Source organism: Pituophis catenifer, unplaced genomic scaffold, assembly GCF_029215685.1.
Source record: "Pituophis catenifer annectens isolate HBS135680 unplaced genomic scaffold, rPitCat1.0.hap2 SCAF_4, whole genome shotgun sequence".
Taxonomy (NCBI): Eukaryota; Metazoa; Chordata; class Lepidosauria; order Squamata; family Colubridae; genus Pituophis; species Pituophis catenifer.
This window is the reverse complement of record NW_027256884.1, coordinates 119092254-119116993: the sequence shown is the minus strand read 5'-3', so window position 1 is coordinate 119116993 and position 24740 is coordinate 119092254. Positions and strand designations below refer to the sequence as shown.

Sequence of the window (24740 nt, the reverse complement as noted above, 5' to 3'; positions counted from 1 at the left end):
ACAGTTGTGAATATTATATCAATTTTAAATTTCATTGACACTGAATTAAATTGTGCATTGCAGGCTCAATGCAAGGAACTGGTTCTTAATTTTCAAATAATTAATAAACAGTTTGGGTTATAAATACCTGACGGTGGATTATTATTATTTTCATGTCAGTCTACCCATGCAATAAGATTTTCTGTTGCAGCTCTTCTCCAGGGTGCCTCTTTAACAGAGGTGTTTAGTTTAACAACATCGGGGGTTTAGCTATAGAATGCTCTTATATGTAAGTTCATGGACAATTAGAATCCCTTTTATTAAGGAACTATTTCTGTTGACTTATTCTGCACTTCGTCTATGGTATCGCTGGTTATGAATTGCAGCACAGTTCTAAATTTAAAAAAACGGTTGTACAGAACCACGTTGCAGAAAAATAAAAAGAAGGGGATGCCTTCTTTTGAAACATCAATTGAACTACTGCTCTAAAATTATATCTGCGTATTAGGTAGCAACTCAGATGCAATCTTGAAGGCTGCACCCTTACATGTACAAGATTGCAGTGGTGTTTTTCCTACTCCATACTTCTCCCTAATAGAGCAGGACAGTCTCTGCCCATTTGGCGTCTCGTATATTTAATTCTTGGACTGCTGCCTAGAACGACAGCACAGCTTTTGTAGCTCATTTCTATCACTCCCCCCTTCTCTTCCCCTTCTCCACCCTACTGAGTTTTTGGAAGAAAAGAACCCTGGGTCCATGCCATGTTGACGAGGTCTCTTTTAACCCTCTGTGGTCTCAGACAAAAAGTTACTGTTGTCTATGATCAAATCCATGGCCAGTTTGATTATAGTACGACGGTTGTCTTTGCAATACAAGGCAGCTCATGTGATTCATGAATCAGTCTTTGGAATTACATTTGCAAACGATCTTCTAAACTTTCTTTGTTTCTCACGGTAATAATATATGATATTCCTCCCTCCCTTGGCTGTTTACTGCCATTTAAATTACAGGCTTCGATTCTGTGGTTTTGATCTTTACATTAAATGGAAGTTCTCTGGTACATAAACAAATCTGCATATATAGATGCAGCCAACACTAGTAAACTCGGATACAGATTAACAGAGTTGGAAGGGACCTTGTAGTAGGTCATCTAGTCCAACCCACTGGTTAAGCAGGAGACATTATACCATTTCAGACAAGTGGATGTCTAATCTCTTCTTAAAAACCTCCAGTGATGGAACGCAACAAAAATGAGAAGCATAAAAACTTAATGATAAAATTGCAATGGCTAATGTTGACTTCAGGCTGTCAGTGAGAGAAAAGCAAAGTTATGAAGACATATCAGGAAAACAATATTGCTGAGGAATATTTGTGCCCAGGTTAGAGAGCAAGGGTAGAAAAACTGTGAAAAGTTTGAAATCCAAATATATTTTATTCTTTATACTGTTCCCATCTTCCCTTAAAATATTAACAGAATCCACAATGGTCTGAGAATTAGTGTCTCCAAATTACTCAAATTAACAAACTTCCTCAAACCCCAAAATAAGTTACCCAGACCTAATCCACATATCAAAAGACAAAATCTGCAAATATAAATAGAGTTAAATTATCGCTACATTTTCCCAGCAGAACTGTATGTTCACAAGAATACATACACATACACACACACATGCACGCCGGCGATGGGTTTCCAATATTCTTACCACTGGTTCACCGTGCACACACTTGCTTCGCATGCACGCACACCTTTCACGCATATGCCCAACCCTGAAAATGTGCCTAAAAAGGACATCATAGAGCTGGGGCGGGAGGGGCGGGGAGGCAGAGGGGCAGATCTCTGCTACCAGTTCTGCCAACCTAGCAGTTTGAAAGCATGTAAAAAATGCAAGTAGAAAAATAGGGACCACTTTGGTGGGAAGGTAACAGCGTTCCGTGCGCCTTTGGCATTTAGTCATGCCGGCCACATGACCACGGAGACGTCTTTGGACAGCGCTGGCTCTTCAGCTTTGTAATGGAGATGAGCATCGCCCCCTAGAGTTGGGAACGATTAGCATATATGTGCGAGGGGAACCTCTACCTTTACTAAGTAATCCCATGATTTATGACCCTAATGGAGCTTATTCACCATGGCCATAAGTCGTGATGGTCATCATGTGACCAACTCAATTTTACGGCCTTTTTTTGTGGGAGTCGTTAATCAAACACCACAGTCGGTAAGCAAACCATTGGTTTCTAGATAGCTTTTTTTTTTTTTTTTTTGGCTAAACACTGAAAGTAAATACTTGTTTCCAGCAAAATAATAAATTATCATTATGTGACTACAGGACACTGCACGTAGTTGTAAGTCTGGGTTGGTTGCCAAGTGCCCAAATTGCAGCAGTCCAGTGACCGTGGGGGTGGATGAATGGGGTCTTGGAACTTCAGAACCCGGTCATAAGTGCCTTAGGGGGAGGGGAATAATTTCACTAAGCAACCAGTTGTAAGCTGAGGACCATCTCTATATCTTTGGATATGCTGCTTTCCTCCCTTGATAAAAGCCTGTAGAGATTCTCAGTCATCCAGGTCATGATTGTCCCGAAGGTGCTTTTTCTGGCGGCAACTGGACTTTCTTGTTTTTTCTTTGAAGACATTTCGCTTCTCATCCAAGAAGCTTCTTCAGGGCCAGGATCCAGGAGCACCACTCAGGTGACCCCGAGGACACAGATCAACCTCCAAGTGGCCTCAACAACTTTCTAAAAGGATGCAAATGACCAGCTGTCTGCAAGAAATATAAATCCTTCCATTCCCCACCACCCAGTCAGAGCTGAAGAAGCTTCTGGGATGAGAAGCGAAACATCTTCAAAGAAAAATGGCATTGAATTCTCTACCCAGAATAAAAAATAGCTTGTAGGTGCAAAAGAACACATCCTGCATTCTGATGCGCCCATAATATCTGCAGAAAATGGCTCTATTTGATTCTATTGCATCTACCCTGTTTCCCTGAAAATAAGACATCCCTGATAATAAGCCCAATCAGGCTTTTGAGCGCATGCGCTAAAATAAGCCTCCCCCAAAATAAGCCCCGCCCGAAAATATTTAAACGCATGCACAGCTGGTCCCTACCATTTCCTCTGGTTAGGATTAGGGAGACAGAGCTGGAAATCAGGTAAGACGGCAAGAGAAGCCCCATCTTGCTCCATAATAAGATCTCCCCGAAAACAAGGCCAAGCACTTATTTCGGGGTTCAAAAAAATATAAGGCAGGGTCTTATTTTCGGGGAAACACGGTATGCATTATTCTCAATATTTCTTCTGTCTTTGGTAACCCTTTTTTGGCAATGCCTCCTGCTTTGATTCTTAGGTACCCAGATGAGCTGTTTTTCTCCAAGTGCATTTTCTTGGCGTCAGGCTGCATACGTGGATTCTTATTGCTGGGCTGCAGTTCAACAGAAGCAGCTGTCTCAGAGTGAATCAGGGCATCTCCCCCTGTGGCTTCATAAGGTTTGAATAACCACATAATTCTCTGCTTCATTTCTCTCTCTCTCTTTCTCTCTCCTCCTTATTTTAAACCCAATTCTAAGAAGGCTAAGGATACAAACACTCTCTATTTTGTGCTGGTTACGGAATTCGGAGAGTTGAAGTCCACACATCTTGAAGTCAGGTAAACCCTTGGCCCACATGTTCTGATGAAATGAGCCCTTTTAATTTACAAATGGTGGTGTTAAATTTTATTTTAAACATTTTTATTTATTCTGAGGCACATATAGGCTGCTGAGTCATAACTAACTATGTGCAGTCCACAGTACTACCTCCTTGGATGAAAACAAAACAGAATTTTTTTTAAAAAAACTGCTATCATGTCTCTCCTGGTCCTTCTCTTCATTAGACTAGCCATGCCCAGTTCCTATAACCTTTCTTCATATGTTTTAGCCTCCAGTCCCCTAATCATCTTGGTGTCTCTTCTCTGCACACTTTCCAGGGGATCATTGTCTGTTTTGTATCTTGATGATCAGAACTGCATGCAGCATTCCAAGGGTGGCCTCACTCGTGCACTTTAAAAATGCTAGCTCTCATATTTGAATTATACCCAGAAGCTGGCTATTGACCAGTGTAGCTCCCAAAGTAGCAGTGTTATGTGGTTGCAACAAGGAGAACCCATGATTACTCAGCCATCTGCATTCTAGACCAGGGGTCTCCAACCTTGGCAACTTTAAGATTTGTGGACTTCAACTTTCAAACTTTAGGAGTTTAAAGTCCACAAGTCTTAAAGTTGCCAAGGTTGGAGACCCCTGGTCTAGACGGCTATCATTTCTGAATGCCTTCAAAGGTAGCCCCATGTAGAATGCACTTTAGCAGTCCAACCTAGAGTAAAGCACAAATGACTGTAAACAAAGCTCCCTGATCCAGAAGATGTTTCAGCTCTTTACATATAAATATTTAAAGTTACTTTCCTGACTCACATCCACTCAAGATTGCTGAGGACCGTGAAACAAAAATTCAATGCAGACTAGAAGGAGAGAAGAAGGGAGTGCTATTTAACACCAGCTTTTGTTCCTGATGCAGGGTCAGATAAAGATCTAACAAAATGTAAAATCAATATTAATGCTTACCTTGAAATATGTCTATCTAGCAATTCTAGATGCATTAGACTGCAACTCCTATAATTCATTGTCTTTCTAGAGAAAATGAAAATGAATTATATACACAGGATGCCAAGTTGCATAAGTGACAAGATTCCAAGTTCCTAACAGATAACATACTTTTTAATACATACTAACTATAAGCTTCGCCTCTAAAAACTAACCACATTATATTGACTTGATACTTACACATAGTCCTTCACTTATGACCAATCGCATAACAAACCAAAGTTAGGATGGATTCCCCCAAAATGTACTTAGGACCCTGAAGTTCCGATGGCCTCACCCTCCCTACCCTACAGTCACATGACCCCGTTTCGGGTGCTTGGCAGTTGACCTGCATTCATAGCTTTTTGCAGCATCCTGCAGTCACATAATCACAATTTATGACATTTTGGTCCAAATCCAGCATTTACTTCTGGATTTTGGCAAAAGCACCTTATACAAGTAGTCCTCGACTTACAACAGTTCATTTAGTGACTGTTTAAAGTTACAACAGCACTGAAAAATGTGGCTTATTACTGTTTTTCACAGTTATGACCTTTGTAGTTCCACAGTACGACCTTTTGATAGTGTGATTAAAATTCAGATGCTTGGCAACTGGGTTCATATTTATGACTGTTGCGGTGTGCAGGGATTATGTGAACCTCTGACGAGGAAAGTCCATGGGAAAGCCAGATTTACTTAACCACTGTATTCCTAACTTAACAACTGCAGTGAGTCACTTAACAAGTGTCACAAGAAAAGTTGTAAAGTGAGGCAAATTCACTTAACAAATGTCTCACTTCACAACAAATTTTGGTCTCCGTTGGGGTCGTAAATTGAAGACTACCGGTATTAACGGTTTGATTAATGACCGTGTATTTGCTTAATGACCGCAACTATTTTTTTAATGGCCCCTGCAAAAAAAAGGTTGTAAAATGGGGTCACTCATGCGGGTTACCTGCTTTACAATCATCATGACTTATGACCATAATGGACAGGCTCCCTTTTGGTCGTAAGTCAATGACTCTCTGTAGTCCCATAAACTGCCGTTGTTTACATATGGGACTACAGAACCCAGAATTCTTAGCCAGGAGGTCTAACCCAAATCATAGACAGTGCATACATTCCCCACCTGTAAGATGTCAGAGCATTTGGAGTTTCTTGTCTGATCTGCTGATGAATGACCACAATAAAATTCCTTGATTTGTGCCAGCCTGAATTTGAGTCCTGGTTGAAGATTCTTTCTCCTGATTTTTCTTCTTCAGTTTTTCCCGTACATCCTTCTGCTGCTTGCCATCTTGCTTTACCTGCCGTGGCTCTTTTGGCGTTTCACCGCAGCGCCCCACCTTTCTTCGGATCTGAAATTTATCTTGGAAGAACTTGACAAGGCTTACAACCGAGCCATCAAAGCTGCCAACAGTTGCCGGAACTGCGATGCCAGAGACGCAGCCAGCTCCCCACCTGCCATTGAAAATATTGCACAGAGGTAACGTCTCTATCTGCTTTTTCAGTTTTCTTTAGATTTACCACCGTGTTCTCCTCTGCTGGAGGACAAGCTTATCATCACACAGCGTGGTTGAACTTTTGCTTCAAGGATGGTGAAGGAGCTGAGTAGGTCTTCCACTAGCCCGACAAGGGAAGTAAGATTTTTTTTTGGAAGAACTGGATAAATTTTGGACATCCTGCATCATCTAGAATAGTGTTTGCTGAGGTATTCTGGGAGTTGAAGTCAACACGGCCCAAGGCTTTCCACTGCTCTCCTCTCTCTGCCTTCTGCACATTCGTGCGTCAGGCACTGGACCCAGCTATTCCTCCTCTTCCTCATCAGCCACCTCCAGACCTGGAGGCTGTTGACTCTCCATCTGAGAGCTGGCAGATGGCCCAGGCTTCGCCTCTGTCTCTCTCTGTGCCAGCTCCATTCCCTCTTCCCCCTCGGAGCTCTCAGGTTGCCTTGATGCTGACCCTGACTCCCACACCTTCTCAAAACAGCTAAGATTAGGAAACACTGATCTAGAAGCTTTGTGTCTGACCCCATCATGGCTGTCTTGGGTGGCACCTCTTGTGCCATCACCTCAAAGACCACATTGTCCTGTCATAATGATGGGAAATGTGGAGTCATGGACATCCCTTTATATATCCCTCTCAGAAAGCCAGGAGATGGTAGGTCAACGTTTTCAGTGTTGATGGTGGTTTGTTCTCCAGGCTTGCTGTTTAGCTTCCAAACTTTTCATCACCAGGCTAGGCAACATCCTCTGTGGGACTTCGGTTGAAGTGTCTTTTTTTAATTCTTTTTTTTTTAAATAAAATTTTATTATAAATTAGCAACATAAAACAGAATAAAGACTATAACGAAACACAATCACATACATATGACTGAGGTTGATTCAACCCCCATATATCTACAGTTTCTAAATAACATTACATATCATCATTCTACAGCTTCAATTTGGTTTATCATACTGCATCTTGCATTTGTTAATCTTATATCTAATATTCCCTTATTTATATTTAGCTTGCTATTTACATATCTATGCTACATTAAATTAAATTAAAGAATTAAATACATTTAATTCTTCTTTTATTCATCTCATGTGTCAGGGTTCCAAGTACCACCCCCAACGAAATCAAACTTGGAGGCTTGAAGTTCCTCAAAGCTAACTTTTAATAGAGATGTCATATTGGTACATCTGGGAAAACCCGAATCTGAAAGCTTCCAGGTTTTCCTCACCCAAGAGAAAGTTCAAATCCTTGCCCCTCACCCACATGTCCATCACATGAACCAATCATGTACTCTCCGGAACAGAAGATACTTCCCCAGTCTTCTCAGCACAGCTGCAGGGCACAATGGCCTTGACTTTCTAAAAGAATTCTATTTTGAGTAGATATCTTCTTCACTCTATACAATCCCCCCTCCCATTTTCCCACAGTAGAAAATGGCAGGCCTGAAGTCTGAAGGCACAAAAGTAGAAAGATGGCTTCCAGGTCTGACATCATGTGGTCATGTGGTAGGTTTTTTTAAAAAGTTTGTTGGTGGACTTTTAGGGATTTCAAGGAGAAAACGAGTCTTACAATGGGTTTTAATACCGGTTGTTCCCACTAGCCTCTTCTCCCACATCAAACAAATTTATCCTATGACTTCCAACTCTTTGGTTGCTACTTTAAACCGTATAATTGTCCGTCCGTCCCCTAATGCTAAGCCCACCCACCCACTGTGGTGATGTCAACAGTCTTGCCACCTGTAGCCCTCAAAACAAAACAAGTCCACCACATTCCCTTTTTAAGGAAGTGCAACTTTTTGGCCACAACAAACTGGCCCCTCTGCCCTACAAAGGAAGTGGACATCAGTTCATAGATTTTGGCATTGGAGTCATCATGTTGTCATGTTAATTATACCAAAAACATGGAATTATTCAGTTTAATGTTTCATGGTTCCGAGTAACGCTCCCAGCCAATTCAAGACTCTGAGGACTTGGCCTCCTCAAAAATCCAGTTTATTGGTTATATCAGCACGGTCAAAGGTGACACCAACAGTGAATAATTCCCACGTTTTTGGTATAATGAAAGAATAGATACTATTCATCCCCTTTGTGTCACAAGTCACGTTAACCAACCAAGCAGGTGATGAACTTCTCAGCACTCCCTCCTGCCCTTGCTAGGGCACGTTCAGTTGACCTTGGTTCTCAAGAGCCTTATCATTGTTATGTCTGGAACCTTGGAGGAAAACATCCTACATTCCATAAGCCCCCCTCACCCCGCCATAAGTGTGGCAACTAAGAAACGAAGCAAGAAAAATATGGCTTCAGCTAGAGTCGTTTCGAAAGTTGACTTTAGATATGAAGTAGAAAACTTAGAGCAGTGTTGCTCAACCTTGGCAAGTTTAAGATAGGTGGACTTTAACATGGCTGGGTTGGAGCTGAAGTCCACCCATCTTAAGCTTGCCAAGGATAACAAACGCTGCCTCAGTGTGACTTCTGTGCATTTACTTCAGTTAATTCCCTAATGGGCAATGGCTGTTCATTGTGTATTTGATGAATATTCATGTTTAATCTTCCCTTTCAAAACACCCCTCCCTATTCATTTGGAGCAGTGTTTCTCAATCTTGGAAGCTTGAAGATAGGTCTTCAAGCTACCAAGGTTGAGAAACACTGATTTGGAGGATATCTACAGGTGAGGATAAGAAGGAGTGATTAATGTTTGTCACTTAATCAAATTAAACCCAAGGCAGCTTACGGCAGAATGTTAACTATTTCTGAGTAGTCCTCATTATAAGCACTCTCTATTAAAAGTGTAAGTCATCATAATGAGTTGGAATTTCAGATGGCATGAAACTGTCATGGGTGTGCCATGGTAGATTCACACAAACGAAACATATTTGTTTATCCAGAGGTTCAATTAAACTGATGTTGCTGTGTCTTTTGATTTGAAACCAGTCCTGTACTATACAGGTAGTCTTCGACTTACAACCACACTTGAGTGACCACAAAGTGAATCTGGCTTCCCCATTTACTTTGTTTTGCCACATGTCCCTGGGACTCTGCAACCATTATAAATATATGCCAGTTTTGCCAAGGGTCTGAATTTTGATCATGTGAACATGAAGATGCACCAACAGTTGGAGTTGGAGATATGAAAAATGGTCATAAGTCACTTTTTCAGTGCCAATGTAATTTTGAACAGTCACTAAATGAATAGTTGTAAGTTGAAGACTACATATACCCATGATGCAGGGGTGAAATCCGGCAGGTTCTGACAGGTTCTGGAGAACTGGTAGCAGAAATTTTAAGTAGTTCAGAGAACTGGCAGCGGAAATTTTGAGTAGTTCAGAGAACTGGCAAATACTACCTCTGGCTAGCCCCAGAGTGGGGTGGGAATGAAGATTTTGCAATATCCTTCCCCTGGAGTGGGGTGGGAATGGAGATTTTGCAGTATCCTTCCCCTGCCATGCCCACCAAGCCATGCCACACCCATCAAGCCACGCCCACAAAACCGGTAGTAAAATATTTGGATTTAACCACTGCCATGATAGTGAACCTATGGCACGCATGCTGGAAGTGGCACACAGAGCCATCTCTCTGGGCAAGCGAGCCATCGCCTGTTGCTTTTCCGGGTTCCAGAGTGCCAGCCAGCTGGTCTTCACTCACACAGGAGTGCCGGAAATTGGAAGAGCAGCTGCCCGGTGCACATGCGCATACCGGGAAGATGATCTTCTGGTTTCCAGCGCACACATGCACACCGGCCAGCTGGTCTTCGCACATGCATGCATGCCAGAAACCGGAAAACCAGATGGCCGGTGCATATGCACGCGCTGAAAACCGGAAGATCATCTTCCCGGCGTGCGCATGTGCACCTGGCAGCTGCTCTTCCAGTTTCTGGGATGTGCATGCTCACCGGGCAGCTGATTTTTGTGCATGCATGCACACCAGAAACCGGAAGATCATCTTTCTGATATGCGCATGCGCGCCAGGCAGCTGCTCTTCCGGTTTCTTGCATGTGTGCCCCTGCGCGCACTCTCGTTTTGGCACTTGGTGCCGAAAAGCTTCACCAACACTGACCTATAGAATAGTATAGAAGCGTTCTTCTGAGCATTTTCTTTTACATTCAATTACCGATAAGACCTCAAAGTTGTGACCTATCCGAAACAGGGGAGTTATGTCCCAATATTGGCCCACCCTTAATCACATGATTACTTTTGGGAGACTCAGCAAAATGGTAACATTTACAGCTGTTTGTTGCATTCCACAGTCAGGATCTCTATTTATCGAACATAGAATAACAGAGTTGGAAGGGACCTCCGAGGTCTTCTAGTCCAACCCCCTGCTCAATCAGGAGACCCTATATAATTTCAGACAAATGGTTGTCCAGTCTCTTTTTGAAAGCCTTCAGTGATGGAGCACCTGCCATTTCTGAAGGCAAGTTATTCCATTGGTTAATTGCTCTCACCCTTTGGAAATTTCTCCTTGGTTCTAGGTTGCTTCTCTCTTTGGTTAGTTTTCAACCATTGCTTCTTGTGTTGCCTTCAGGTGCTTTGGAAAATAGTTTGACACAGACACCTCGCATCTTTGTAGGAGCCCCTCAAATATTGGAGTTCTGCTATCATGTCCCTCCTATTCCTTATTTTCATTAGACTAGACAAGCCCAGTTCCTGTAACCGTTCTTCATCCATTTTAGCCTTCAGCCCACTAATCATTTTTGTTGCTCTTCTCTGCACTGTTTCCAGAGCCTCAACATCTATTTTGTATTGTGGTGTGCAAAACCATGCCATAGTGGACAGTGGGTTCACTTAACTGCGATGTCATTCATTTAACAACTGCCGTATTCGTTTTATGACTACTGCAAAAAGGACATAAAATCAGGTCGGTCCCATGATCGACCCATTTGATAACCATTGCAGCACACAACCATAATGGGCTGGCTCCATGACAGTCGAATGTCGAGGCCTACTTGTATTGTTTTAATCATAATTAAATTTTGGAGAATTGCTAATTATTCCCAACTTTAATTTATTTTGAAGTGTTGAAAAATATATTGAAACAGGAGGGAGACGAAAACAGGAACCTGGGAATGTTGAGGTATTGGATACTAAAAAATTTCTAAAGCAAGTGAAATCCTGATATAACATTCCTGGAAATTCACTTTTTTTTTTCCAGTTTATGGGAGATCTCCGACAGCCACTTTAAATACCCTATTGTGGAACAATATCTGAAGACGAAGAAGGGCTCCAAGAACTTAATCATCAAATACATTATTTGCCGTTTGCTAACTTTAATCATTATCCTCTTTGCTTGCCTCTTCCTGGGATACTATATCAGTCTTTCCTCCCTGACCGATGAGTTCATTTGCAACGTCAAAACTGGGATACTAAAAAATGACACGAACATTCCAGAACGATTTCAGTGCAAAATGATTGCCGTCGGTGTCTTCCAGCTGCTGAGTTATATCAATTTCATCGTCTACGTGCTGATCACACCGTTGGTGATCTATGCCTTCTTCGTCCCTCTCAGGCAGAGCTCGGACATCCTTCAGGTCTACGAGCTTCTGCCGACATTTGACGTTCTCAAAGTCAAAGCGAAACACTACAACGACATGAGCCTCTACCTGCTTTTTCTGGAGGAAAACGTGAGCGAGCTGAAATCTTACAAGTGCCTCAAAGTCCTGGAGAGCCTCAAAGGCAGCGGGGAGAGGTTTGATGCCATGCAGCTCCTGAGGAACCTTGGCTCGATTAAAATGGACGCCATGGATGCCAAGCCAAACACCACCCACAAGGAGAATAGGAAAAAAGCAGAAGTGGAAATGTCCAATGATGCGGCAGAATTGAAAGGTAACACTATCTTCCTCTGCTTTTATTTTTTTTCCTTTCGTTTAGGTAACTCAGTGGTGGTGTACCTACGACCCACATTGACATTTTGGTGACACATTAGCAATTACCAACACGTGATACCAAGGGCTGCTGTTCAGGGTGTCCTAGATTGGGGAGAGGAGTTAGATCAGGGATGGCTAACCTTTTTGGTACCGAAAGTGTGTGTGTACACCCATAATGCAATGCGTGCACGTCCCCATGTGTACTCCACCCCTGCGCATACGCGCACAACACCCTGTGAACGACACTCGTGCGTATGCACTTTTGACTCCTGCATGCGCCCTGCCTCACGCGCATGCGCGGCAGAGACTCAAAAACCAGCTGGCCAGTGGGAGGCGTGTGGGAATGCGTGGCAGAGCTGAGCTGGGGCGGCAGCTCGCGTGACTGCAGATAGGGCTCTGCGTGCCACAGGTTCACCATCACGGAGTTAGATAAAGAATTGTTTCTCTTTTGTTTGTGGTCTGGTGGGAAGGGGATGAGATGCCAGCAGAGTCTAGTTAGACTTTTTCCAAATTTTTGCACGCTGAGACCAAAAGGTTTGCTGTCGCTGAGGCAGGGTTGTAATTTGCTGTTACTCTACCACACATTCGCAAACGTTAAAATATTATACTGGGAATAGAACGATCACAACAGCATTGTGTCATAGCAGATTTGCAGAAGAATGACTTATTTGTTAATATTGTTTATGGGAATGTTTGGGATTTAAAGCTTTGGATCAAGCATGTAGTTGTGTTCACTCACATTATTGAAGGGGCATAGAGACATTAGTAATAATAAAATTTCCTAGGCGTTGTTTTAATAATCTCAATTGTATTAACCCACCAATTTTAGTCTGAAGTTTAATAAGGACATGTTTTTATTTGACCGATGCATTAGAATATTATAGGCAGGTAGCAGGTGCACAGGCAGACAGGAAAATAGATAGATAGATAAAAGGGAGAAGAGACAAATACCTATAAATAGCATCCACTAATATACTGACTTCAGAATACATAATATTTCATTTTCTACAATAACACCAAACATAGGCTATCTTTTCATATAATGCCAAGACAGTAGAAAATAAAGATGGCTTATTGAAATTTTGATTTAAAATATTGGTTTTCTTATACCATAAGATCACTTTTTTAAATATCAAAACAATTCTGCTGCTTTCATATTGTTAAATCTAATTTAAGTCTGTAATCGTATTGACACCTTTCAGATTATTTATTAAAACACATATATGATGATTGTATATTATAAACTTTTCCTGATCGAATTAGTTCTCATGACAGGTTCCCAATCTGGTTTCAAATGATGCATGTTTCATTAAAAAACTAGCTGGCATTTTAAAAAGGGGTGCTATTTTTTAACAGTCTTAACCATTCATTCATATTGAATACAGTGGTCTTGGGAGAAGAACAAACAATATAAAATATGTATAAAAATTCAAATCAAAACATAATATTTTGTACCATCTGTGAAAGCAAACCCAGCTGAGTTTAAAGGTGACCCTATGGGTTTAAGTCAGGCATAGCAACACTTCTAATAGACCTCCTGAAATCAATGGATCTTAATTTAATTGAATGAATTGATTGACATTGGTGTCTTTCAAATTTGGCAACTTTTAGATATGTGGACTTCAACTACCAGAAGTCTCCAGGCAGCCTGCCTACACATCTTAAAGATGCCATTCTGGTTTGTATCACTATAATTTAGACTTACCTGGTTCAAATGTCTGGCATTTAAAAAAAAAACAGCCTTAATATTGGTCTTAATCACCCATCCTCTTTCTCAAGTCATATATATTCCAGGATTGGTTATTACATCTTAGCCTAGACTTAATTTTCTTTAGTTGTGCTTATAGAGCCATGAAATAAAATAAAAGCAGATTACTCTATGGAAGTGCTTTAATTAAAAGGATATAACAAGTTTCGTTCTGGCCTTTCCACAGATCTGAATGAGCCAAAATTGCCTGATGATACTGAAGGAACAAGTAAAGACGGCAAGATTCGCCAGAGACTTCTAGATTCTTCTTGTTGATGGATTCAGCCTGTGGTTGATAGGTGCTGAAAGCCATTTCGAACAGCTGAGGCATAAAGCCATCTCTATTACACCACATGATTGCCTACCCACTGTTTACAAGGACCTGGGACAGAAAGGCGAATAATTGTTTGAAAATAATTGAGCTGTCTGTGTTTACATGTCTACAGTTTACATGAATATTATGCCTAGACAGACACTGATGAGGTGAACGATGTCAATTCTCATTAGGGAGGGAAGGCTGAAGTACTGAATTTGAAAGAAAAGAAGGAGAATATTTCAGATTGGTTTCATAGATGTGTAGACATCAGTTCCATATTATTCAGTATCTTCAGCCATAATGGAGTGCCCAGAACAACAATCAATACAACAGTTGGCAACGTTAATAGTGATATTACAAATACTCATCATGTAAGTAAGTGAAGTATTATATTCTTTGGTCTATACCACTTTGAATAAAACTATGGAAGCAAACAAGGTTCTTTACAAGTAGTTCTGTGGCTAAAGTATCAGTTAGACCTCTCACTTGTGCCTCTCTTCCATGAGATTTTTACAGTTCAGAGATGGAGAATTGGTGACTATCTACAGGTAGATGAACGCCTATTATCCCTCTCATTAATCCTGTTGTTGTCAGGAGCTGGACATGGTACTATCAACAACCTTTGAAATTCCAGTGTTTCTATGCAACATGGTATATTCTGTTAATACCACCAGCTATAGAACTATCTTAAAAATTAGTAGCTTCAGGATAGTGGAACAGAATACCAAGAAAAAAATGGAAACTTTTCCTTGAATCTTATCTTGAGATTGCCTGCCTGGTTTTTCTACTTCATGGCTGTACTTCACTGTTATATACACAAAAACCAAAATATTAAGCAACTAGAACTGGTGGGAGAATGTTTGAAACTTTTGGACCAAGACATGTAGAGGAGTAGCCTGTACAAATAGAAAAATAACAGGCTTTGGATACCTCTCCACTCTTAAGAAGACTTTGAACTCTTCTACAATGTAGGTTGATTTGTACAAGTAAACCTAGAAAAAAAAGTTATTTCAATTGCTTATGGAGACCAACTTATGCACCAGCAAAATATTGTCTTTACCTGAATGAAATATATCAAAGGTAGAAGTCTCCTTAATTCTTAATAAATTCACCAGTGCACTTTTCTTCACAAGATGGAAATAGTTTACTTGTGTCACCTTCTCAGGTGTTTTTCCAAGTTCTAGATCAAGTACTCAGCTATGTGATTTTTTATTTATTTATTTTTATTTTGGCAAACTTACAGGAGCAACTAATCAGCTGCAACTCTCCTTAGCATTTTCAAAATCAGTTCTGTATTATTATCTCATGTGGCCAAATGGATGATTCCAAATTTAAGATGGTCCCTTACACTCCAATCTACCTTCTATAATAAAAGGAAGGCTCTATTACTGCATTTTCATCTATTCCAAGATGAGCTAACATTTTAAAGATAAATTAAGGACAAAAACAAATCATCTTTTCAGATAAATACTGTATAATGAAGCGATTCCTCCTTTATTACAACCACTCATATAAAGGAGCTGTGACAGTGCCTAGAAACAGGAACAAGATCCTTACCTGAGGTATTTTGGATAAGTTCTTCGACTATCTACGTTCTTTAGTGTTGAAAAAAGCTTTTTAAAAATGCAGAAAATTGTCCATTTCTGAAAAAGATACTTCAATGTGCATCTCAACACATTCTGTAAAGACCGCCTTAAATATCACCTTTCTGCATTCAAAAGTTTTTATCTTTCTCAGGCTCTGTTTGGGTGCAATTTTTTTTCCCTTTCACCCCAAGGACTGAATTCCAATAGAGGAATAATTCTGAGGCACCCATGCAGTTGATGGGTGATGTGGATTATTTAACGAGACTTCAAAAGAACTTCAAAATCATCCAAACATCCATATCCCATTTTCTTGGAGGCTGCCATTCTAACAAGGCAGCAAATGATAGATAATTTATCATATTGCAAGTTCAAGGACAAATCGTGGGAAACTTAGAAGAACTGCAAACCGAAAAGTACAGATGTTCATTATCTCAGGCTCTGCGTATCTTCGCAAACCAGTCGCCATCTTTTACTTCTGCATTTCTTCTCAGAGAAACAATGTCGAAAATTATAACTGGCGCAAAACTAAATGTGAACGGTACGAAATCTTAGCCACCTCCACATTTCTGTGCAGAAATAACCACAAGAACTAAGTTTGAAATCGTAGATTACATATTGGATGTAGTCCAGCATAAAGAGGAATACTCACAAGTAACTATTACCAGGAACAAGTGGGAAATTAATGGCAAAGAATTTCAAAATTCTTCAAAAGAATTGAGGTCTTTTATCAAGGCTGCCAGCAACTAGAGATTTCGAAGAATTGTGAAGTTTCAAGAAAGTATTCTGGAAAAAAAGAGTTACTGGTGGCTCTTCATAGTCCTTTCAAATTGGTTGATTTTATAAGAATTGGACGGAAGTCTTATGATAAGTTTAAAACCAGGTCTGCTAGTTGTACAGCATTCAGAGGTGATATGAATTAAAAACAGAAAATCAAGGAAAATGCACAATGTCTTTGCATTTCCTCTTGTATGTAATATAAAAATGGAAGCAACTGTAAAGAGTTTTGCATGGGGAAACAGATTTGACTCCAGTTCCTATATATTGTTTAAAAGTCTTAAGGCTATAGGTGCCTAAAGAGAATCTTCGTTTACATTGGACGGGCAGTGTCAGCAATTGGCAGGATTGACCTAGATCAGAGGTCTTCAAACTTGGCAGCTTTAAGACTTGCGGACTTCAACTGCCAGAATTCTCCAGCCAGCATAGCTGGCTGGAGAATTCTGGCAGTTGAAGTCGGCAAGTCTTAAAGCTGCCATGTTTGAAGACTTCTGACCTAGATAAAGGTTCCATTGAGTCATTGTATTTGTTCCTGCATGATGCGGTTATGTTCATTTTTGCAGAGTAACTTTTGCATGGAATACCTGCAGGATGATCGGCCATGTAGTGTAAGATGTGAGAAATTACTTGGGAACAAAACTGTGGTAATCATAGTGTAACTGTGTACGTAGTGGGGCTGTAATAAAATTGTTATTTAATACCAAGATGTTTCAATGCTTCATTTTGACTGGCTCGACCCAGCTGCTCACACTGAGTTGTATTGGGATCATTTTAGAATCATTATGCACAAGAGTTTAGAAAATTCTTATCGGCAAGAAATCTTTAAGGAGCTGTGATGACTAGCATTAGGGCGTGACGGGGAAGGAGAGAATAAAGCAACTGGCTTTAAGAGGTTTGTAAACATTTTTATTTTGTTATATAAAATATAAAATACAAAAAAAAAGGAAATTAAGGGCGGGAAAAGGGGGTGTGAAATACAAGGGGAAAGAAGAAAAGGGGGTATTGACTTCCAACCCTTTCTAGAACAGTACAAGGTAACACACTCCAGCCTCAACTTTTTGTTCTTATTTTGCTCTTACTCTGTTCTTGTTTGGCTATCGCTTCTGTGATAGCTGTGCTTGTGAAGAAAACAAAATGAAACTTTGATCTTAGTTTTGTTGATTAGAAAGATTTGGTATAGAAATGGCTAAAGGTAAAGGTTCCCCTCACACATATGTGCTAGTCGTTCCCGACTCTAGGGGGCGGTGCTCATCTCCATTTCAAAGCCAAAAAGCCAGTGCTGTCCAAAGACGTCTCCATGGTCATGTGGCCGGCATGACTAAATGCCGAAGGCACAAGGAACGCTATTACCTTCCCACCAAAGGTGGTCCCTATTTTTCTCCTTGCATTTTTTACGTGCTTTCAAATGCTAGGGTGGCAGAAGCTGGGACAAGTAACGGGAGCTCACCCCATTACACGGCACTAGGGATTCGAACCGCTGAACTTCTGACCTTTCGATCAACAATGGCTATATATTAATGTGTAAAAGCTTTAAGAGGTTTGGAGGCTCAATTTCCCAATCCATGCAACTAGAGAAAAATACTTTTTCAGAGGGAGTGGCAGCTCTCTGTAAGAGGACATTTTCTTGGTACCCTTTTTGCCCCTTTGATAGGTTTCAGACAAACATTGTGAAATGCCTTTGAGGGGTCCTTGGTGTCCTCTGAGCTTGGTCCCTACTACCACTGATGATGTTACCTAGTTTGGGTAATGAAACATCTGCAAGAAAACAAATAAACTCAGAGAGCACCAAGGACCCTTCATTTCAACCCTGAGCTACAGATATTCCCATTTATGGAAATGCCTTTGTCTGAAATTATTGGAGAACCACAGCTAGATCATTCTAGGCCAAATTAATGAATGAACTAACCCCATGCTACAACCGACCTTCTGAGGAACACCCATTTCTGCCACAGATCTGCTCGCAACCAATTGGGACACAATCTCAGTGCACACGATATAATCAGATCACACTTTTGTTGCTGAAGTGAGAACAAATCCTAGGCAATGTCCAGCCTTCTGAGATGGTAGCGTGTGACCCATTAAATGGATCAGATAGCAACTACCATTGCCATGCTGGACAACAGGGTTAGGAGATACAATCCAAGACATCTTGCGTGCTAGTTAAGATTGGAATAAAAATATAATTCCTCCATGCAGTGGTGAGCTGCAACCGGTTCTGTGAGCGTGCGCTTCGCACAGCAATTTGAAGCTCAGCTGCTTACCTTCTAAGGCAGCCCCGGTAAGTAGAACAGCGGAGGTGCGGAAATCAGATGAGCCAGAAAGAAGGAAATATAGGACAGGATAGGGCCAACTGATCTTTAGATCTACCGGTTCGTGTGAACCAGTCCGAACTGGCTGCAGCCCACCACTGCCTCCATGTCCCTGTCATGAATATATTTATTGGATACTTAATTGGGTGTCTTTGAGTTAGTTTGGCCCCAAGTAACTACAGGGTGGTGGTAGATGGTGAGCCATCTTCCTGGAATAAGGTCTCCTTCAAAGTAGTTTATTGTTTATTTATTGGTTCAATTTATATGCCACCCTTTTCCGGAGACTCAGGGCAGCTTACAATGTGTTAAGCAATAGCCTTCATACTTTTATATATACCTGCTTAGTAGGGCTTTCGGCACCCCCCAAGCGGTGTTCTTTTTTATACAAAGTCAGCTTATTGCCCCCACAAACCGGGTCCTCATTTTTACCTACCTCGAAAGGATGGAAGGCTGAGTCAACCTTGAACCTGGTGAGATTCGAACTTGCAATAATTGCAGGCAGCTGGTGTTACTTAACAGTGCTTTAGTCTGCTGCACCACCAAGGCTCTTCACAGTGAATCAAACCTCCAGTGATGAAGCACCCACAATTTCCGAAGGCAAGCTGTTCCACTGGTTAATTGTCCTTGCTGTTAGGAAGTTTCTCCTTAATTCCAAGTTGCTTCTCTCCTTGGTTAGTTTCCATTGTTTCTTCCCTTGCCTTTTGGTGCTTTGGAAAATAAGTTGACTTCGTTTTCTTGGAACGAAATGAAGAGGTTTGCAATTGGTCTCTTCAGGAATAATTCTTAACTTCCCACTCATAGCTATGACTCTGGTAAGTCTCCTATATAATGCTTGAGAAATGGACTGAAATCCCTCCAAGCTGATGTGCAGAACTATTCAACAGGTAGCAGAAATATTTAGTTACCAAAGCCCACGTACGTGTGTGTGTGTGTGTGTGTGTGTGTGTGTGTGTGTGTGTGTAGGGGGGGAATAGTTACTAGAAGCAAAGGTTCACATATTACCCCACACAAATATGAATGTAGCTTTGGATCATTTTCCTCAATATAAATGAACAAGTAGGAAGTTGTTCGTTCATTTGTTTATTTGGGTTCTCTTTTATGTTTTATTTCTGCAGAAATTTTGAAAATTCAGAAGGGTTCACAAACATTTCAGTACCACTGTACATTTCCTGCTTCTGCATCTAGAGCGACACCAGAGTGGAATCATTTAGAAAAAAGACATCATTTTTTTAAAAAAATGCATTTATACAGTGCTGTGGCTGCACTTTACATAAAACTAATATTACTGAATCAAATTCTCAGAATTAAGGGCAACGAGAGAGAAAAACAGTTTGGGGAAACCCAGGGAAATTTTAGATCAGGACATGAAAATTAGCCTTCAAGAAAATGTGGGATGGGAAATCAGAAAAGGTACCACAAAGCAACCTATTTATGAGGGGCTCTTGGTGCTCTGAGGTTAGGTGTTTTTTTGCAGATAATTTCATTACCAAACTAGGTAACATCATTACCTAGTTTGGTAATAAAACATCTGCAAGGAAAAAACCAAACTCAGAAAGCAGCAGAGGCCCCTCATTTCAACCCTGAGCTACAAATATTCTCCTCTTATCAATCTATTTATGCCATCACTCTCACTATTCTTTTTGCTTAATGCAACATAAATGGCCTCTATGGGTATATCTGGTAAATACAGTACAAATCAACATTTCTAAATGTTTAAAGCAAATCACAACAAACATCTCAGAAAACTTTATTCCATATCACACATTTCACATCCCTTGTACATTTTTCCAGGGTTTGTAGAATAAATTTAAAATATAGCGATCAACAGTGAATGGACTTTCCATGGGAAAGTATGTTGCTTTGCACAATATTTCCAAGGCCAATATGGTTTTAAGGCCTCATCCCACACTAAAGCCCCATATGAAAATTCAGAATGAGCTTATTTTAAAGGACGTATTTTCAAACTGATTTTTGTTTCTGAAACTACTGAGATAAGCAGGGGGGGGGCGGGGTGGGTGGGTTATGTCCGCTTGAAAGTTTCTCACAATTTTTACTTTCTGAGCATATCAATGAAATTATTGCCAAGTTTACTATTCTGTGCCAGCTCCGTTTCAACACCAGCTCCGTTTCAACTTATTAAACTATAACTAGGTCCCTCTGAAAATCCCAGAAAGGATTATGTGCACTCCATTATGAGGAGTTACTTTAAAAGTTAAAAAATATATATTTTGAAATCTTCCTCACAGTAGCTTCTTGTCAAAAGGAATTCCTGTTTTATATCCAAGCATTTAATTTCACTGAATCACTGACTCCCATAATCAGTTTTGACTCGGGGCATTGAATCTTTTATGAAAGTTGGAGACTTGTAAAACATGGAATGCAGGAATGGAGTTTGTTCTCTTACCCAACTAGTTCTAATTTATTCCTCTGTAAAATGAAAAAAGACACAGGAGCCCTTGAAAAGAAATGCTGTGACACATTTCCTTTTCGTGTTGGATACAGAAACAGCCAACTCCATTCAGGTATACTTGAGGTTGCCCTGAGTAAGAAAGTGACTGAAGTTTGGTGACTCCTTGTTGGGAGAAATGAGGGACCGTTTTTCCTGAATTCTCTTTTCTCTCACACAGCTCCAGTATTTTCCTAACTTCACACTTCTGGACAGATTATAAGAATCACAAGGTTAAGCAGCAAGAAGACCTCAGTGAAAACTGGCATCCCTAAGAGGGAATATTCCTTTTTATATATTTCCACTCAAGTGAACTCTGGATCATACCATTTAGCAGGACATTCGCGCACGCCTGGTGGTGTTGCAGATACAGAGTAAAGAAGCGGTCTTCTTCAAGGAAGCCACCACTTTCTAAACCATACAGTAAAATTATGGAGAACCAGGTGCAAACTTCCCAGGGCTCCTTTTCAGAATTTGGAGAAGTAATTTTTGCACTTCCCTTCCATGCTTTGGATTCGGAGGTTATCATCGTTTTCTTCTCGAAGTGGAAAGAAATAATTCTTCCTGTAAATTAAATGACAGGCATTTCATTGAGATGTTATAAGGTTAAGGAGATTAATCCCCTTTGGAGGGATCAGCTGTATCAGTGTTATGACAATTCATAGTGAGATCTAAACAGTTTTTTAAAAAATTGTTTTGAATTTGGATTCTTCGCTGACTAGTCTATCTTCTTCTCTCCCTATGGAACGTAGCAATAGACTTGGACTTATATACCACTTCATAGTGCTTTACAGCCCTCTCTAAACGATTTACAAAGTCAGCATATTGTTCCCAGCAATCTGGGTCCTCATTTTACTAGCCTCAGAAGGATGGAAGGCTGAGTCAATCTTGAGTCGGTGAGGATCGAACTCCTGGCAGTGAGCAGAGTCAGCCTGCAATACTGCATTCTAACCACTGGGCTACCACTATCCCACAGCTTCAAGAAGTAACTCTTGGCAACAACAGCCAACATTCAAGGTTTCCTCCTGCTTTTAGAGATTGCCAACTTTCTAATTTTCTGCCAAAATAAATCGCCTATTATGGTTCTCCTCTTCTTTTCCTGGTTAATTATTTCCAATTCTAACAAATTGCCTGGACAGTCCCTGCAGTTCTTCAGAAGTGCTTTGCCATTGCTTCCTTCCTAGGGCATGCTGGCTGGGGAATTCTGGGAATTGAAGTCCAGACATCTTAAAGTTGCCTAAGTTGAAAAACACCGATTTAGGAATTCCTAGTCTTTGAATTTCCTGTAGGCAGGGTTTTTTACAGAACAGAGGACTTAAAATTTCAGTGAAATAGCTGAATTCAGTGCTGATAGCAAAGCACATGGAAACACATCATGTACCAACATATGACTCAATCTCACATGGAATGGTGGGATCATTTAAAATATGGGCAAAGGTGTCCCTCCAAAAAATAACTGACCGCTTCTCTGTAGATATACCGTATTTTTTGGACTATAAGACGCACCCAGCTTTTGGGAAGGAAAACAAGAAAAAAAAAATCTGCCTCTGCCTCTGTCTCCCAGCAATTTGCCTCCTTGCAGGAAACAGCGTGGTCAGTTTCAGCACAGCCTGATTTAGCACAAGCAGCTGATTGGCAGTTGGATCTGCCTCTCCAAATACCTATCAGCTGTTCCAGGCTGCGGGATCGCTGGTGCCCATCGCTGCTGTCACCTATTGCCACCTCTGCATGCCCCATTTTCGGCCTCCATGCATCCCGTTTTTGGCCTCTGTGCGCCCCATTTTTGGCCTTTGCGTGTCCCATTTTCAGCCCATATGCGCGGAAGCTGGAAATGGGGCATGTGGAGGCCGAAAATGGGATGTGTGGAAGCTGAAAATGGGTGCATGGAGGTGGCGATAGGTGACAGCACTGATGGGCGGTGAGGCCACCGATGGGCTGCGGCGATCCTCACAGTCTGGAACAGCTGACAGGCTGTATTCTGGGAGGCCGATCCAACCACCAATCAGCTGCTCGGGCTAAATCAAGCTGTGCTGAATTTGACCAGGCTGTTTGCTGTAAGGAGGCAAATTGCTAGGAGGCAGAGGCCGATGGATGGGGGCCAGCGGGTGGGCGGGACATAAGATGCATAGACACTTCCACCCACTTTTTTTGGGGGGGGGCATCTTATACTCCGAAAAGCATGGTAGTTATCCATGGCTATTGCTGCTTCAAAGAATCTGTGCCTTCATGGACAGAGGAAACAACATACCAAGGTTGAAAACTCTAAGAGACAAAAAAAGAATTTACACAACTCTGAGGTTTAATGAGGCTGAAGGCGGGGCTAGTCCTACCTTTTATTACAGAGTTACTGGCTATGATCCTCATTGGGAGTAAGGAATTGCAAAGAGATGTAAGAAGCACTAAATATCACACAAACATTTTGCATATGGATGAAAGAAAGCACGATGGAGTGGTGCGGTGGCCTAGAGGTGGAGCTCTTGCCTCACAATCAGGAGGCTGTGAGTTCGATCCTATGTAGAAGCAGATACTTCTCTCTCTGGGCACACTGAGAATATATCTGCTAAACAAAACTCCGCATTGGCGACGGGAAGGGCATCCGACCATTAAAACACTCTGCTAGCTCCATTCAGTTGCCCAGACTCCACCCTGCAAGGGATTATGGGGTCGTTAAATGAAGATGATGATGATTAAAGGAAGCATGATGGAAGAAATATTTTATACCTCATCTGATTCAAAGGAAACACCTTTTGAGGCTTGGCTCTGAGAGCTCCTTTGGCTTTGCGTTGATGTGGTTGATAATCTATATAAGATTATAAGAAGGAGACGTTATCACTGTTAATGAAATCATGATACTAGAATTCAGCTATTAACTGTACAAGTTTCTGAATTGTTTCTAGCCCGGTTTTCAATTGTTGGCTCTTATCTCTAAACTCCCCACAGATCAGGGCCACACTATCAGAAACACTGTTGTTTCTCAAAGAAGTTAGAATTCCAATTTATGATGCGTTATGGGTTTGTTCTGCATTCTACAGTGGAAGAGAAATTAGGATGATATTAAACGAAAGGCAGAAGCTTTCCAGCAACTGCTTGCAAGAAGGCCTGACAGCAGAGTCTTATGTAGATTTAGGCCTGTCCCCCTGATTTTCAATGCATTCTGAAACCAGATCAAAGTGGTGCTTCTCTGTGTTTTTTAAAAAAAATCTTTTTTTTTGCTCTACTTCAGTTTGCATTTTTGCATGAGAATCGTATTAAGACTAACCATACCCTTGGAAGTAATTTTGGACATAGGATTGCTGACTTTAAATGAACAGAGAAGAGGCATAAAAAATAAATAAATAAATAAAGTGGTGAGCTCACATATGGCTTACTGCTGTTATAACATAGCAATAGCAGTAGCACTTAGATTTATGTACCGCTTCACAGTGCTTTATAGCCCTCGCTAAGTGGTTTTACAGAGTCGGCATATTGTCCCCAACAATCTGGGTCCTCATTTTACCGATCTTGGAAGGCTGGAAGGCTGAGTCAACCTTGAGCCTGGTGAGACACGAGCTGCCAAACTGCTGGCAGCTGGCAGTCAGCAGAAGTAGCCTGCAGTACTGCATTCTAACCACTGAGCCACCA

The 24740-nt window shown here is 41.1% G+C and overlaps 2 protein-coding genes across 2 annotated transcripts in view; one reads left to right on the top strand and one right to left on the bottom strand.

Annotated features, from left to right (window-relative positions):
* The window catches only part of PANX1 (pannexin 1), a 34485-nt gene extending 19848 nt beyond the window's left edge, over positions 1 to 14637 (top strand). Inside the window, exons 2-5 of the mRNA XM_070944000.1 lie at positions 3319 to 3458; positions 5848 to 6068; positions 11230 to 11900; positions 13876 to 14637. Of these exons, the coding sequence (XP_070800101.1) occupies positions 3319 to 3458; positions 5848 to 6068; positions 11230 to 11900; positions 13876 to 13964 (1121 nt within the window). The 3' untranslated portion in view covers positions 13965 to 14637. The remainder of the gene's footprint in view (positions 1 to 3318; positions 3459 to 5847; positions 6069 to 11229; positions 11901 to 13875) is intronic.
* A 5100-nt stretch (positions 14638 to 19737) lies between these two features.
* Positions 19738 to 24740, bottom strand: part of MRE11 (MRE11 homolog, double strand break repair nuclease) — a 36125-nt gene continuing 31122 nt past the window's right edge. The window contains exons 19-20 of the mRNA XM_070942902.1: positions 23841 to 23919; positions 19738 to 21683 (exon numbers count right to left, since the gene is read on the bottom strand). Of these exons, the coding sequence (XP_070799003.1) occupies positions 21645 to 21683; positions 23841 to 23919 (118 nt within the window). The 3' untranslated portion in view covers positions 19738 to 21644. The remainder of the gene's footprint in view (positions 21684 to 23840; positions 23920 to 24740) is intronic.